This window comes from Aristolochia californica, unplaced genomic scaffold, assembly GCF_029961685.1.
Source record: "Aristolochia californica isolate CCGP_79_NKW_82.1479 unplaced genomic scaffold, dmAriCali1.0.hap1 SCAF_1, whole genome shotgun sequence".
Classification (NCBI taxonomy): domain Eukaryota; kingdom Viridiplantae; phylum Streptophyta; class Magnoliopsida; order Piperales; family Aristolochiaceae; genus Aristolochia; species Aristolochia californica.
This window is the reverse complement of record NW_027181770.1, coordinates 6,352,131-6,370,302: the sequence shown is the minus strand read 5'-3', so window position 1 is coordinate 6,370,302 and position 18,172 is coordinate 6,352,131. Positions and strand designations below refer to the sequence as shown.

The window sequence follows — 18,172 nt, the reverse complement described above, 5'->3', positions numbered from 1 at the left end:
TGAACCTCCCCTATCATTATATTTTTTAAAAATATATGCATAATTTTATATATAATTTATTCAAAGCCACCCCTACGTGTGAGATCATAAACAAGGAAAAAAACACTCTTTGTCCCTTCCTCATGACTCTTAAATAAATTGAAAAGATATTTTAGTAGAAATACGTTTCTAGAGACTATTAGTGGTTTTTTCCATAAATATTGAAAAGACATTTTTAATAGAAATATAAGGACCATTAGTGCATCATGTTTTTTTAAAATATTTTTAATTATAAATTCTTTTTAAAAAATCATATAATTTTCTAAGTAAGATTTTCTTGCCAAGATGGGTTAGAAAACCATATAGAAAAAATTTGAATAAGTATTTGACAATTAATGATATAATACTTTGAGCATGAGGCAATTTTCATAGCAATTTTGTGTTTGACATTTTATGTGATTAAAAATTTATCGATAAGTATAATAATATATTAGATTAATTATTAATTTTTATTTATTTCCTTAGAAAAAGCCAATAAGAGGTCCATTTAACTTTCCTAAGAAAAATTTAAAATATTTCTTGTAATTTTCTAGTAAGTCTGTAATAGTAATAGGATTTAATTTAAAGGATTTATAGTTTTTATTTGGGTGATTGTAAATTGATAGTGATATTTTATTTAATTTTGTTGTGTTTGATTATTGTATGGAGTTTATTTATAATGTTATGCAATGTATGGAGTGTTTAGACTATTTTATGGAGTGTATAAACAATTTCATGAAGTGTTTATGAAATGTATAAACAATTTTATGGAGTGTTTATGGAGTGTTTATGCAGGTATTATGTATATTGATTATGCCCAATTTTAAGTAGAAGTCATGCCGAATTTTATACAAGTATTATATATATAGATTATGCTCAATTTTAAGTAGAGGTTATTCCCAATCTTATACACGTATTATATATATAAGTTATGCCCAATTTTATGTAAAATGTATGCATAATTTTATATACATTTTATTCGATATATATTTTTTGAAAAGTTTTGAATGTATGTTAAGGCTCGAGCTCGGCTCAAAGCTCGGCTCGAACTCGTTGGGCTCGAGCTCGATAATAATTTTAGGCTCGAGACGAGGCTCGGCTTGAAGCTCGACTCTAAATATTTAAATCAAGCTCAGCTCGAACATAAGCAGGTTCGGGCTCAGCTCGGCTCGATGCCACCCCTAACCATAGTTATATCCCTTTCTTCTTCTGTCATAATAGCCATGAGAATCTGCAAATTTGATCTTCTAAAAGTCATAAACAAAAATAAACATAAATCTTCAATCATACCCTATTCATCCACACTCAAAAATCATATTCATAACAATGAAAATCCTTAATTGATCACATCCATACTCATCCACTATATTATCCACATAATATATTAACACAACAAACATATAAAATTAAAACCTTAACCATATTGATAAGTCTTGCAACGTTATAATTCAAACATTGTCTTTAATACATAACAATCTTTCCAAAAAAGATATTGTACTTAAAAAGCATTACAAAGCCACCTGACCCGCTCTTCCACTATCATCGCTACAAATATGGCCTTCTTACTTGGCTTATCCAACCATTCAGGAGCGCCATATTTCATTTTGTCCGACAGGTCCGGGATTTCCCTGAGGGCATTGACACAATCTATTTCGACATCGCGCTCATTATGCTTCATAACACTATTCATTGCTTGAGCGATTCAGCTAACTGCATTAATTAGTTGTCTACTTTCTTCAGTGGGCAATTTGTTTCTCTTTCTACAACAACCTGAAGATGACCCTTTACTTCTACAAGATTGATCCACTGTCGAATCATTTCTGCTAATGAATTGTGGTGGAGTTTGCCTAACTACTTCAACATTGTCGAGCTCGTCCATCAGGATAGGAGCTGACTCATGGATGAGTTCATCGCCTAGATCTATAGGAGTTGTACTACTAGACCCTACAACTATTGAGTTTCCCACTACCAAAACCAATTTTTCGTAAAGGGGGCAGCCTTGTTGTTTATACTTTTCAACATCTTTATGCTCCTACAAGAATAAAACATCATTTAGATGACTTAGAATAGAGTTCTAGTAATGCGAAACAATACAAACTGTTTTACAATACATCATGATTTACTGACCTTAATGTACTTTTGCCATACAGAATGACATGTAGTAACTCGTTGTGTGGTTGCATCCCAACCGAACCCACTAGTGTTGAGACAGCTCGTTACCGTTTGGTATGTTTTCTTCCACGATCTTGTTCGATTCTTAAGCTGCTCAACAATTTTTTTATTGACTGCATATTCATTGAACTTATTGACACATTCTGTATATACCTCATGCTTCCAAACCCCATTGGGCAACTTGTTCCCTATATTTACCTGCTCGACTAAAAGATCGAGTATTTTGTTGTCTTTTTCAAAGCTCCAAAAGTCATATGATAGACCATTTGGTTGTCTTCTTATAGGCATTCATGGAAAAAACTTTATCAAACAACCATTACCCGTCACGAAAACAAAAACCACAAATAAGAAAATACCATGTGGTGGATATTTATAACACTCGAATCCCCTCACCACATGGCAAAAATATTTCATAGTACTTCAAAAATTTTAAACAACATTCTAAAACATTCCAAAATTAATCAACTATTTCCATTACATATGCACTAAACAATGCAAATACACATACACATCAAGTCCAAATTCACCGAACACCCTTGGTAGAGCCCCATATGACTTCACAGTCACTATGAATTGTACTTCGTCAGTGATGGGGGTCAGGTTTCGTTGGCTAATGGACGCCCGTGTAGGCGACTCAACCATGTTTGAACTGGACTAAACACCGTAAACTCTAAATCGTAATTGAGAACCTTAAAAAAACCCTAATAAACCCTCAACTCTTAAAACTCTAAACCCTAACCCTAGACCCCAGACCCCCTAAACCCTAATTCCATAACTTAAACAAAAAACCCTAGATCTTAAAAACCCTAAAAGCCCCAAACCCTAAACCCTAAACCCTAAACCCTATCACCAAATAAAACTTAACTGATTTTTTTTTTGAAAAAAACCTAAACCCTAACAATACGATAAATCCTTAACCCCTAAATATAGAGCACCAAACCCAAAAAACACTAAACCCTAACCCTAATAAAAAATTTAGACCCTAAATCGTAACACTAAATCCCACAATTATGCACAAATAACCCCAAATTAAGCACTGAAACTAAAATTAAATCAAATATAACACTCATTTAATCAGGAAAAAATTAGGGTTTAGTCATACCTTTTGAAATTTGGGGAAAATCGAAGCCGAATGGGAAAATCGATGCTGAAGCGAAATAGAAATTAAGAAATCGAAACCCAAATGTCAAAATCGATGAAAATCGAAACCGAAATAGGGGAAATCGAACGAAATCGGAAGTAATTTTGAAGGAAAAAAGAATAGAGAGAGGGAGAGGGAGAAGGGAGAGAGAGGTCAAAAGGGAGAAGAGAGGGAGGCCGAGAGGGATAAGAGAGAGGGAGAAGCGAGCAGGAGGTTCCGAGGGAGAGCGTGTCCGAGATGGAGAGAAGGACGCTGAAAGGACGTTTGTAGCGAGAAATGGAGGCCGTAGAGAGGGAGACCGGAGAGAGACAGTGGAGATGAGAGAGGGAGCAAAGAGCTCGGGGTTTAGGGAGATGAGATAGGGGGTGCGGGAGATAGGGTGAAAAAAATGAGAAAAGAGAAGAGAGCGTGAGAGGGTGTGCGGAAGAGAGAGGGGGAAAAAAAAATCGTCGAGGGTTCAAAGCCCGACGATCATTTCATGTGGATGAATGGAAAATATGGGAGGAAACCACATTCCATCGCTTACGCCTTATACATGATTTTCGAAGTCATGTTAGTCATGTACATGACTTGAAGTTCGACTTTCCACTAACGACCTCAGGAGATGAACTGAATAATGCGACTGAAGTTCATCTCCTGAGTCAAGTTGACTAACCCTGACTCTATCTAATTAACTGAGTAATGCAGGAGTAATTCCTTCTAGTTCATTTTGGACTAGCCCCCCCCCCCCCCCCCCCCCTAACCTCTTGAACTCTGGTGCTCTTGAAGTTCATCTCCTGCATCAAGTTGACCCCCTAACCTCTCATATGTTTTTCACAAGTTGTATTGCGTGGCTTGTAATACACATGTAGTGGTGGAAGGAGGTGTTGCCCTAATATCTTTTTGACAATTTACAACTTGGACATGCAATGACTTTTTCTTAGCCTATTCTCACATTGGTAGAACTAGGGGTGGCTTCGAACCGAGCTGGTTCGTGAGCGGCTTGAGTTTGGCTCGGTACCGGCTCGGTTCGATTCGTTATCTATCGAGCTCGAGCACCTAAATCGGCTCGTTTACCTTAATGACCGAAGCCAGGTTCGGTTCGTCGGCTCGCGAGCCGGCTCGAAGTGAGTCGGATCGGTAGGGATCAAGAGCGGGGGAGCGGGATCGAGAGTGAGGGGGAAAATTTTTTTTCTTCCCCTCATCACCGCCGAGCCCCTCCTGTAGGCTGTTGTCTCTGCCTCTACCGCCGTCGCAGCTGTTCGCTGGTCGTCTCTATCGCCGTCGCAACTGCTCATCAACCGCCTCTATGGCCGTCCGTTCAATTTCTTCCTCTCCTCGTCGTCGCCGCCACTTCCGTCACCGCCGCTTTCGTCTCCGTCACAGCCGTCATCCCCGACGATAGGTCCTCCCCGGCACCGTAACCCCCTTTCCTCCGCGTCGTCTCGGCGAAAAACATGAACCTAAGTTCAGGGGAGAAATAATCTCCCCCCTCCCCCGCGCGAAGTTGATTTCACATGTGCGATATCATAAAGTAAACAAAAAAAAAAACTTTTTCCTCTTGAAAAAATTAAAAATAAATTTTATAGAAATAAGTTTCTATAAACTATTAGTGTCTCATGTTTTTTTTAAAATTTTTATTAAATATTTTCTAAGTAAGATTTTCGTACCAAGATGGGGTAGAAAACTATATAGAAAATTTTTGAATAAGTATTTAACAATTGATGCTGTAATAATTTTAGCATGAAGCAATTTTCATTGCAATTTTGTGTTTGATATTTTATTTAATTAAAATTTTATCGATAAGTATAATAATATATTAGATTGATTATTAATTTTATTTATTTCCCTAGAAGAGACAATAAAAGGTCAATTTAACTTTCCTAAGAAAATTTTAAAATATTTCTTGTAATTTTCTAATAAGTCACTGATAATAATAAAATTTTATTTAAAGGTTTTTTTTATGGAATATGTATCATAGGAAAAATATTTTTAGTTTTTCCTAGAATATAAATTTTCATTTAGGGGCACTAAGGAGGTCATAATAAATTATGGCCAGATTCAAAAATTACAAAACAAGCTTGACAACAATTGGAGTAAAAAAGATTAATATTAGTGCATTTTAATCCATTATTGAAATTCAATCCTGAACCTCCCCTATCATTATATTTTTTTAAAATGTATTCCTACGTACGAGATCATAAACAAAAAAGAAACTCTTTGTCCCTTCCTCATGACTCTTAAAGAAATTGAAAAGATATTTTAGTAGAAATACATTTCTAGAGACTATTAGTGGTTTTCTCAATAAATGTTGAAAAGACATTTTTAGTAGAAATATAGGGACCATTAGTGCCTCATGTTTTTACAAAAGATTTTTTTAATTATAAATTATTTTTAAAAAATCATATAATTTTCTAAGTAAGATTTTCTTGCCAAGATGGGTTAGAAAACCATATAGAAAATTTTTGAATAAGTATTTGACAGTTGATGATATAATACTTTGAGCATGAGGCAATTTTCATAACAATTTTGTGTGTTGACATTTTATGTGATTAAAAATTTATCGATAAGTATAATAATATATTAGATTAATTATTAATTTTTATTTATTTCCTTAGAAAAGGCAATAAGATGTCCATTTAACTTTCCTAAGAAAAATTTAAAATATTTCTTGTAATTTTCTAGTAAGTCTCTAATAGTAATAGGATTTTATTTAAAGGATTTATAGTTTTTATTTGGGTGATTGTAAATTGATAGTGATATTTCATTTAATTTTGTTGTGTTTGATTATTGTATGAAATTTATTGATAATGTTATGTAGTGTATGGAGTGTTTAGACTATTTTATGGAGTGTATAAACAATTTCATGGAGTGTTTATGGAATGTATAGACAATTTTATGGAGTGTTTATGCAGGTATTATGTTTATTGATTATGCCCAATTTTAAGTAGAGGTCATGTTGAATTTTATACAAGTATTATATATATAGATTATGCTCAATTTTAAGTAGAGATTATGCCCAATCTTATACATGTATTATATATATAGGTTATGCCCAATTTTATGTAGAGGTCATGCCCAATTTTATATAAAATGTATGCATAATTTTATATACATTTTATTCGATATATATTTTTTGAAAAGTTTTAAATGTATGTTGAGGATCGAACTTGTTGGGCTCGAACTCCATAACAATTTTAGGCTCGAGGCAAGGCTCGGCTCGAAGTTCGACTCGAAATATTTAAATCAAGCTCGGCTCAAACATAAGCAGGTTCGGGCTCGGCTCGGCTCGATGTCACCCCTATGTAGAACTACATCAAACTGAATATATAGAGTTTTTTAGTTCAAAACTCATCTACTTAGAGTTGTGCAGGTAGAGCTTCTAACTTTTGAGGAATCTAATCTGTTTTTCAGTCCAGTTGTAGTTATGAGCTATTGTATGTTGTCTTGATGGTATAATTGTCCAAAGTTCGCTTATGTTATTATATTTATGGTATTATGCTGATTTGCCCAAAAAAACCTGGTGAACCGCCCTAACTGGCCAAATATTTATTGATTCAGAGTAGTTTTTTTTGTCTCATCTCTCACATCCAATACTGTATACTTGTTCGTGGCCCGAACAGCCAAACATGCTATATACAGAACTGGTATTACCCACCAATTAATCCTCGTAATTTCTACATTTACAAGCTTGCATGTTCCTAGCTCGGGCTTATATTCTCTTTTGAATAATCTTTCCAATGAAAAAAATTCTCTATTGAATAAAACAAACGTGATCTTGAAAGGAAAGGATCAGCTAACAAAAGAATGTCTAAGCAACATGATAACAAAAAAGTTTATGTATCAATAGTAGTCCTTGTTGATCCATTTCGGTAGAAGTTTTCACTTGGATGATGAATGAAATCTTTCCTACGGTTGTTCCTCTCATTGTATTGTGACCTCCTTATATATATTCTACTTTCACAAATTGAAGCTTAATCTTATAAGAATGCGTTAATAGATATAAAGATAAAAGGTGATTGAATTAGAGACAAACTTAAATTGTAGAGTTGTAATCACCTATTGTTTCTATTACAATTCTATAAATAGTATACATCAATGATAATCACGGCAATATTATTCCACATTCTTATATTCTACATGATATCAGAGCTCTCGATTCGATTAATCAGAACTAGTTCGCCATTGCTGGAAATCCTTCTCAAAAGCAACCGACTGCTACCGCCCATACTTGGTACTTTTCTCTTTTCCTTCTCCGTCTCTCTAAATAGCTTTTTGTCATCGTCGTACAATTTAGCCAACGATATTCTAAAAAAAACAAAAAAAAACTCTGTCATCGACCACCCTCACAGTCTGTTCTCAGTTCGTCGCCTCCAGCCAACAACCACAATCGTCGGCGCCGTAACATATTCCGTCCACCCCAACCGTCTCCAATGCCACTGCTCTTCCTCCGGATAATACGATTCCGTCCGCCCTAGCCGCCTCTAATGTTGTTGCTCTTCATTCGAACAATGCAATTCCATCCACCTCTAGAGTCGTTACTCTTCCACCGAACGATGCAATTTTGTCCACCTCCGACCACTACCAGTATCGCTGCTCTACCATCGGATGATACAATTTTGTCTACTTCAATCGTTGCTCTTCTTAGCCGCTACCAATACTGCTGCTCTCTCCAAATCGCTTCCTCTTTTTTAAGATCAAGATTGGACTCTCCTCTCGGAACTCCATCTTGCGAGGGCTTGATAGAAATAAAGATAAAAAAGTAATTGAATTAGAGATAGACTCAAATTGTAGAGTTGTAATCACCTATTTCTCTATTGTAATTCTATAAATAGTGTACACCTGATCAATGATAATCATGACAATATTAATCTACATTCCTATATTTTACATGCACCAACTATTATATTATAGGCATAAACTTATTCAAATCAACTGGTTCAACTACCATATGCACTTCTATGACTCCTTTTATGTATGATTCGCAAGTAACAAATATCGTGTGGTCTCCATATGAAATTTTTCAAGGCATATTGGATGGATAAAGTGACGACAGAAGGCCAAGACAGTCTAGAATGTCTGGATGGTACACATCATTTACAACAACTCTATAGACGACTAATGTGAAGATTGACATTTGAGAAGCATATTTCTGAGGAAAAAGCAAGGAGCAGGTTTGAAAAAGACAATTTGTGACAGTTAAACTAGAGCAAAGTCGTTGCCATTGAAAACTCGATTCGCGATATGCTGGACTCATCCAAAATCATTTCCTATTCTCTTTTTCCAACTCATCTAGGAGGTAGATGAACGCTACTTTCCCGGGGTCCTTCCTAGTTCGTCTGTAGCGCGTCACTGATCACTGAAATCTATCATTCTCCTCTTCTCTTGTTTGTTTAGGCATATAGTCAACTCTTACCAATCTAAATGAGTTTAAAAAGGGCTGAAAAACATCGGACTTGGCCAAGGTAAGGCCTCCGATCTGGGAACTTGGAACCTGGAGCCTTCCTCTGCAACTTTTTCTTGTTTTTTTAATGAGAAAATAGTCAACCTCCAACAATCTAAAGGAATTAGAAAAGGCTAAAAGCATTGGACTTGGCCAAGGTCACTTCAGATCTTGGAACCTCAGACTTGGGATTCACGAACAACAAACTGGAGACATAAGTGAGGAGAAAATCTAAAGAATAAAAAATTTTAACTAATAAATGTCAGTGCATGTTTCCTTCCCATAAGCCAGCTCTACTTCAATAATGGGTTTTTCAACACTAATCAAATCATCTTTGCAATCATAGTACTAATATATGCATCAACTGTGACTCGCAGCAATTAGTTAAATGCATGATGCGGCAGGACTTGGCTTCTTGGAATTCTTTCTAATATTTTACATCATGATTATGAGAGTGACGTACTGGACTTGCTAACTGGAGTAGCAGTGAAATCTGATCATCAATCAAATTCCAGCAGTCAAGAAAGAAAAAATGGAGCTGAGTGCTCAAAGAGAACTTTGGACATAATGACAAACGATATGGCATGGATGTGAAGGGAAGACATAATGACAAATGATATGCTATATGCTGCTTTCATGATCTTTAACTTGATAACAGTACAAAAACCAAAATAATCACAACAATATGAAGATTAAAAACAAGAAGTCAAATGTTTTTTCATATGAATTCAACACTCTCAGACAGCTACGTTTGTAAATGGCGTAATACCGCGTGCAAGTACAAGGTTATACTTGGAGGAACTAGATTAACCTGGTGTTTCATCTTAACAGAGTCATCCATGCATCGCCGGGAGGAAGTTTCAATCAGTACATAGAGTCAGTCAGTTAAATATAAGTTGGATGATATCAGCATGGACAGAACCATTTGTTGAAGTACCAGTAGCAGATAAACTTAGTTTAAAACAACATGATGGTCGTCCTGTGACACTTTCCATGAAATAAGCATTATTTGCTTTGGTAGAAAATGACACAAGAAAACAGGTTGATTGCTCACATGAAACTGCAAATATGGTGGCAATAATTTATACAAATTTGAGGGGGAGGGAGGGAGATAATATTATGGAACACCTGATAATATAATGGGGTTAACACACTTAGTAATACATAATAACATAAAAAATTCCTAAAACGGAGGACAAAAAGATTTTAAAAAAAGTAAGTTTTCAAAGAAAATCAAGATGCTGCTCTTACCTGTTTAAGTGCACTTGCAGCCATGAGTTTCTTGTTCTATTTTTTGCAGAGTCTCATAAAAGCAACTTGCCAGTATAGTCTTAAACTGGAAACTAGAAGAGCTGGTAATTGATAAGCTATAGGTGACTCTAGAATGAGGGATCAGTAACTTTCTTATGCTTCGAAATTTAGATACGAACAACAATAAGAGGTATAGAAGTAACTAAAATTAATCCGGAAGAAAATACTAAGAAAAGTAAAAATTGAAGTCTATCATTAATGAGAAAGGTCAAATCTTAAACGTATCTCAGAAAAATAAGGACAAGTAGCAGCGCCAACTGAACAAAGACAAAATTTTAGATAGAATTAACAGATCTAAGAGATCTAAGAATTAAAAAAAAAAAAAAAGATTTCAAGGCAAAAACAGCAGAATCAGATATGTTTATTCTTGTGCCATTCATAATTATTGAATTACAATATAATATCTGCCCCTGTAGTCTCTTGCACTGCAAAGACAGCTACCCTCATTTAAAAGGACTCTTCCATTAAACAAGAATCTGATTCCTTTGTCCTTTCCATCTATTATTTTAAGTTTTTTTTCCCTATTCTTCTGTCTATAAAACAACACCAGTGTCATGGTCAACCTCACTTGGAAGCAGGTTTAGAGAATGGGTGATCCAGTTCAGGTCGAAGAGGTAAGAGATGAAGAGATAGATGAAGGAATAGAAATAGCAACACCAGAGCCACCACTGAAAGAGAGGAAGTTTTCCTGGGCAAGGCTTCGTCGTGTTGACTCACTCAACTTAGAGGCTGGAAAAGTTTCGAATGCACAGAGCCAACATGCAAAGGTATGAATTTTCTCAAAAAAAAAAAAAAAAAAAAAAACTGCAAAGATAATGAAATTTAGACACACTTATTTTTTAACACAAAAAAAAAAGATTATTTTTGTCACACTTAGATAAACTTATTTGATTTACTTCAACATGACCAGATATATGATGAAGCATGCTCGGCTTATCCTTATAATGCTCCAAATTGTCAAAAGAACAGAAACAACTTTAGCTACCAAAAACAATTTCCAAAAAAAAAAAAAACAGCTATCCTGAAACTGGATAATATTGGTAATTCCAGTTATGTCAAGATTTTCTTATAATTGTTTTTTTTTAAATAATGAAAATGAGAATTTTATTAAGGAGAGGAGGGACAAAAAGCTAACAGGGCGCACTCTCGACAAGGAGAGCTTGGAGAGAGGTAACCTGTTTAGCTAAAGAGTCAGCCAACAAGCTGGTTGAACGAGGAACCTGATTCCATACACAAAGGAGGGGAGAAACAATGTCCATAATCTGATGATAGGCCGGCCAATGTCTCCAAGGCGGTTCCGCAGCGGAGGAGCACCAAGAAAAATGAACATAGTATAAGTTAAAATTACTTAGTTGTAAATTGTTCATAGCCACTGCAACCAACATCAACATATTGAGTTCCTCTCTTGGGAAAACCAGAGAAGTTGGAACACCTAGTATCCTTGATCTGACCAACATTAGTTAAACTTTTCAATATTTTGATACTTTTCTTTCTGTAAAAAGGTGAGTTTGGGAGCCACATTGAGGTTGGCATTTCAGTGCATCGGGGTGATCTATGGGGACATAGGTACATCTCCACTCTATGTGTACACAAGCACTTTTACTGAGGGCATCCATCACCATGATGACATATTAGGCGTCTTATCCCTCATTCTATACACCCTGGTTCTCATCCCCTTGATTAAATATGTTTTTATAGTGTTGTGGGCTAACGACAACGGTGATGGTATGTATATACCTCTACTTTGACAAACTTAAATTATTTCTGATGGTTTACAGTGTAAACTTCAAAATGCAGCAGGACAAACTTTGTGCTAACAAATTACAATGACAATGCAGGGGGAACATTTGCTCTTTACTCTCTGATATGTCGTTATGCAAAGGTGAGCTTGATCCCTAATCATCAGGTGGAGGATAGAGAACTCTCTAACTATAAACTGGATACACCATCAACACAATTGAGAAGGGCCCAAAAGATCAAAGAACAGCTAGAAAACAGTAAAAAAGCAAAGATTGTATTATTCATTATCACTATCCTTGGTACTTCAATGGTGATAGGGGATGGGGTTCTAACACCATGCATATCTGGTAAGTCAGGCAAACCATTTCCAGATCCTCTGGTACTATAGCAATTCAGTTGTCCTTAGTTTTTAATGAATTATAATAGACTTGTCAGTTTCATCCATTCAAGTATGTGCCCACTGATTTATAAACAGTATACTATGGTGCTCAATATGTTCAATATTATTTGTACCTTTTTATCACTGACAGAGTTTGACCTGCCAGCCAGAGCCAACAACAGCTTCCGAAAATGGAAATTGCAGTCAATTTATCAGAATCACCAAGATAAATAATTTGTTCAAACTCCATAGTGCTCAGTGATCCATGAAAGTAAATTCTCATCATTAAACCTTAGAAGCCATAATGAACCCTAACTTCAAACACTCAGCTATTATGGCCCCCTGCTTATGGAAAAATATACAAATACTTTTCCCTTGAAAGATTTCCATGCAGACCATCCTATGAAATAAGAAAATATGGTGCTCCCTTCCCTTTCTCTCCCATTGAAGAAAATTCCTGGTTTGATTCCAAGAGAGGAGCTTAAGTAGCTGACAACTGGAAAGCAAGTCGTATTATGGAACCAATCCACATAATTTAGTATCAATAAAGAAAAAACATTAAAAATTGGCATGATGTGAATTTGAACTTGTATTGTCAATCAGATGCATGCTTTGAAAAAATCACCTTCTACTTGAGCAATTGAAGATGTTAACCTCCCAACTACAACCCATCAAAAGGTTGATACAGCCAACCTTTGGATGTTGCTGTGGGTAGCCCATCCACTTCATTCAGAAGTATGATCACCTTCATTTTCAAGACAAGAAATATTCTTACTTGTGCATTAAAGAGGTTAACTAGTGAATCTAATTCTTTTGACACTTGCCTTAATTGTTGTGCAGTACTATCTGCGGTAAGCGGAATTAAGGAGGCAACAGATAGCTTCAGTCAAGGTATGGTTTTTAACAGAAAAAAGACTAGACTACAAATTCCTTTCCTTATGTCATTCCTTAGACAAAGCATTCTAGGCAGACCAAAATAAAGATGAAAAGAACAGTAAGAAAACATTATAAATAATCCGTCCTTACTCATGAACAATCAAACTTGTGTGCAAGTATCCAATTTGTTGTAAAGCTGCTTATAGTCTTACATCCCTGCTAAGAAAGATCATTTAATTGGATAAGAGATCAATCTAGAGAGACAAAATACGAGTCTGTCAATATAATTGAAAAGAAAAAGGAATGCACAATCAAAGAACGGATGAAAAGAACCAATAAAGAGGGATTAGTGGCTCTAATGCTAAAAGATGCTTTATGTAAAAACCATGAAAGTAAAATCTAAATAGGGATAAACCATGGGAATCTTGCTTCAGAATAGGAAAATTTGGACCTTCAATATATAAAGTTAGTGGGATACCCATCTAGCAATAGGTTATTTGTGAACAGTGAAGCCAATTACTTCCAACAGTCCAGGTTGACTATCATATGAGTGTGTCACAGTTTGAGCTTTTTACCATTCCATATGTAATAAATTAAATATGATTTCCACAATAACTGATTCATTTGATATTTTAGACAGTACAATCACAATGATGCTATCATCAACCACAATATTACCTTCTTGGAGCTTATAATTTCACTTTATCACATTTTGACTTGGGCTCTGCTTCTGTAGATATGATAGTTGCAGTTTCTGTTGTTATCTTGATCCTCTTGTTCGCTGTTCAGCAATTGGGTACTGACAAAGTTGGCAACTCTTTTGCACCAATTGTCCTACTGTGGTTGAGCTTCATCAGCCTTATTGGACTCTATAACTTAGTCAAGTATGATACAAGTGTTTTGCTTGCATTCAACCCAAAATATATCATAGATTACTTCAGGCGAAATGGCAAACAAGGATGGATCTCCCTTGGTGGTGTTGTTCTCTGTATTACAGGTGAAATTAATTTGAACAATAGGTCTCCAACATCTTCAGCAACAATCTCTATGCACACAATTCACACATTCACTCATTTAATGATTGATGCAGGAACTGAAGCGATGTTTGCTGACCTGGGTCATTTTTCTGTCAAAGCCATACAAGTAAGAACCTCATTACCTTTCAAAAATATCAGAAAAAGATAGTGTCACATTAACCATTGTCATTGACTTTCAGATAAGCTTCTGTTCACTTGTCCTCCCAGCACTATCATGTGCTTATATCGGACAAGCTTCATATCTATCCAAACACCCTCAGAATGTTGCTGATACTTTTTACAAGTCAATACCAAGTAAGTCACAGTTCATCAGTTCATAGCTGCAAGCCCGTTTTTCAAAATTTTCAATACAATTTAGTCCTGAAATTCAGAAATTTCTAGGCTTTCTTGCTTTTAACTGAAACTCAATTAAAAATTACAGACTTTAACTATGTTTAGGTCAAGCATACAATTATACTATCCAAGTCTAAAACTTTGCATTTTTAACAAAACTTCTTTTTCTCCACTATGTTTTGCATAAATAACAATTCGAAACACAAATAGCCCAAAGAGTTTTTAGAACATTTTAAAAAAGTTTTGCTATATTTATTAATCTAAAACAAATAAATTTTTTGTCACCATTTTGTATAACTTCTGTTCGAGATTAACAAAATGTCTCAGAGAAACTACTCAAAATGGTTTTCTTTAAAAGTCTTGGCATAGTCTTATAATCTGCAAAAATAAAAAAAAATCCATGTTCCCACCTTTGTTGCATAAATGACTACAATAACTATTAGAGTTTTGCAAATATCCCAAAGGACTTCTTAAAATATGTCTTGAAAGACTTGCTACATTTTTTTGGGTTTCCAAAACGGTGGAAAGTACTCTGTCATAAAGCTCCTCTTCTTTTTGGCAGAACCATTATACTGGCCTCAATTTGTAGTAGCTGTAGCTGCTGCCATCATTGCTAGCCAAGCTATGATATCAGGTGCGTTTGCAATTATATCTCAGTCCTTGAGTCTTGGCTGTTTTCCAAGGGTAAAGGTAGTCCATACCTCTGCTAAGTATGAAGGACAGGTGTACATTCCTGAGGTGAACTATTTGCTCATGGTTGCTTGCATCATTGTGACAATCGGCTTCCAGACAACGCAAAAAATCGGGAATGCATATGGTAGGAACAGTTTCTTCTTCTTTTTTATCCTTTTAAATGTTGAACCCCATACCCAAGCTAGGTTTGAACTCAAAACCTCACACTAGAAAGCCCCCTATGTGGCCATTGAGCCAAAGGCGCAATCCACATGGCATGAGCAGTATGATGTTCCAAAATAACTAAATATTATGAGAGTGAAGCTTACCTCTGTGAATTGAAAATTTCTTGTGCAGGTATTGCAGTGGTTGCTGTGATGGTGATCACAACATGTATGGTAACTTTAATAATGCTCGTAGTATGGAAGGCAAGCATCTGGGCCATCGGACTATTCTTCGTGGTCTTTTGTGCAGCAGAGACTATATTTCTATCCTCAGTCCTATACAAATTTGTGCAAGGAGGATATCTTCCATTGTCATTTTCGGCTGTCTTGATGGCTATCATGGGGATATGGCATTATGTTCATACAAAACGTTACATGTTTGAACTCCAAAACAAAGTATCTACTGGTTACATTAAAGATTTGACTGCAAATCCAAACCTAAGAAGGATACCAGGGATTGGATTTCTATATTCTGAGCTTGTTCAAGGCATCCCCCCTATCTTTCCCCATTTCCTTACACATATACCCTCCATTCATTCTGTCCTTGTGTTTGTTTCAATAAAGCCCATTCCAATCAGTAAAGTGGCATTGGAGGAGAGGTTTCTTTTTAGACAGGTTGAGCCAAGAGAGTACCGAATGTTTAGATGTGTAGCCAGATACGGATATAATAATGTCAGAGAAAAACCAGAGGAATTTGAACGCCTCCTAGTTGAGAATTTGAAACAGTTTGTCCGCCACGAATGCTACTTTCGAGAAAGCCTAAACCCTCATCAAACAACAATAGTGCAGCCTGCAGTAAAAGACCAGATAAGCTCCATCCTTGAAACAACAGGCACCCATCCACGAGGTTCAGGACACTCTACTATACATGTTGAAGAGACCATTCGACAAGACAACTCTCCTCGTGTTTCAACTGGATCCATCAGTCAAGGCAATGTAGCCCAATCGGCCCGATCAATGAATTCTTCCAGTCACATGGTCAGTGGGCTGATCCTTGGAGCCAATGAGGAGGCAGAGTTTATTCAGACTGCACTGAATGATGGAGTTGTCTACCTCCTGGGTGAAACAGAAGTTGTAGCAGATCCAAATTCTAGTATCTTCAAAAAGATCATCATCAACTACATATATGATTTTCTCAGGAAAAACTTCAGGCAAGGAGAGAAGATAATAGCAATTCCACATAGCAGGTTGCTGAGGGTTGGAATGACCTATGAGATCTGAAAAAAAGATCTTCACTATACCAAAGTGCAATAGTTGTTAAATGAAAAATCCTTCATGGTTTCAATGATATATACTGCATGTAGATTGCCAGTCATATTATGTTACAATAAATTAAAAAAACCTCCAAAGCAATTTCTGTCTAGATTCTCCATGAAAATTACACTCTTCCTTGAATTTTTCATTGCTGGTATTCACTAGATTCAACATCACCACTGAAAGAGCAAAACATGCTCATACATAACACTCACAGTTATCCATAGAAGGTGTTATTTAGAAGAAAAAAATTTGTCAATGTTAATTAAGGAACTGGCAACAAATAGAGAAACACAGGAATGACATAGATGGAAGTGGTAGGAAAAGCTAGATTAAAGGCAGCCTAGCAAAGGAAATGAGAAATGATAGAGCAGAATATAAGAGGAATCATGTAGCTGACCCCAAAACAAGGGTTCCGTCATGATAATGATGATTTATCTATCAAAGAAAAACAAAGAAAATAGAGCAGGGCAAGGGCAATACCAAAAAGCTTGCTCTATGAGATATTAAAATATGAAGGCCCAAAAAAAAAAAAAAGATTCTCAATCAGTAAGAAACTAATTCAGACAGACAGGGACTTGGTAGAAAATTCATAAATGGGCCAGTTGATATAACAAAAAATAAATATCCCATAAATGTAGATAAAGTTTTTCACAGTTTGTGTTGAACCCAGAACTATTCTGAAATATCTGAGATATCTCCTTCACATTTTATAAGTCGGTCTATTTCCAAAACCGTCAGTTGAATAACTTCACTGTTAGGGTGTGATATATCTGCAACTAAGAATTCATGAACAACACCATTTATTTCTATAAAACTGCAACCAGGCAGTTTTTGTATCCTATCATCGTTCATTCCTTCCCTCACCCTCTTTGCATCACTCCACCTTGAAATTGAAGCATAAATATTGGATAAAAGAACATGAACTCCACACTTCCTTGGCTCTAACTGTAAAATCTTTTCAGCAGCCACTTCTGCCAATTCTGCATTATTATTACCAGTGCAAGCAAAAAGTATTGATCGCCAGATTGCAGCATCAGGTTCAATTGGCATTGCCCTGATGAAGTTTTGTGCTTCCACCAAAAGGTTTGCACGTCCGAGAAGATCAATCATACATCCATAATGCTCAAGTGTAGGTGAGATATTATATTTTTCCTTCATAGATTTAAAGTAAAAATACCCCTCCTCTACCAATCCTCCATGGCTACAAGCAGATAATACACCTAGAAATGTGATTTCATTTGGAGTCACATTGCTTACCAACTCCATTTCCAAAAATAAGTCCAAAGCATCCTTAACTTTTCCATTCATGGCCAGTCCAATAATCATTATGGTCCAAGAAAAAACATCTCGTTGGACGAGCCCATAAAAAATCTGAAGAGCTCTATTGATGTCCCCGCATTTAGAGTACATATCAATTAGTGCATTCTTAACTTTTAGATTGATTTCAATCTTTTTCCTTTCACAGTATGTTTGTATCCACCTCCCGATATCTAGAGCCCCTAAATTCGCACATGCAGAGAGGGCACATGCAACTGTAGCAGGATCAGCATCAATATCCATAACTTGCATTTTCCTAAACAAATAAATTGC

The 18,172-nt window shown here is 35.8% G+C and overlaps 1 protein-coding gene and 1 long non-coding RNA gene across 2 annotated transcripts; one reads left to right on the top strand and one right to left on the bottom strand.

Moving 5' to 3' along the window:
- Positions 1-7,417: 7,417 nt before the first annotated feature.
- On the bottom strand, positions 7,418-14,488 carry LOC137944130 (uncharacterized). Its single transcript, XR_011110787.1, has 3 exons — positions 13,738-14,488; positions 13,210-13,275; positions 7,418-8,048 (listed from the first exon to the last, which is right to left on the bottom strand). It is a non-coding gene; the product is annotated as an uncharacterized lncRNA (long non-coding RNA).
- A 565-nt stretch (positions 14,489-15,053) lies between these two features.
- Positions 15,054-16,546, top strand: LOC137945304 (potassium transporter 5-like). The gene is made up of 2 exons (XM_068791140.1): positions 15,054-15,246; positions 15,459-16,546. The coding sequence occupies exons 1-2, from the start codon at positions 15,054-15,056 to the stop codon at positions 16,544-16,546; spliced, it is 1,281 nt and encodes a 426-aa protein (XP_068647241.1).
- Positions 16,547-18,172: the final 1,626 nt, after the last annotated feature.

Bases quoted from the DNA above. Each gene is read 5' to 3' on its own strand.
- LOC137945304 (XM_068791140.1), top strand. From the start codon at position 15,054: ATGATATCAGGTGCGTTTGCAATTATATCTCAGTCCTTGAGTCTTGGC. The intron at 15,247-15,458 runs GTAGGAACAGTT...TTTCTTGTGCAG, and splicing joins AAAAATCGGGAATGCATATG to GTATTGCAGTGGTTGCTGTG.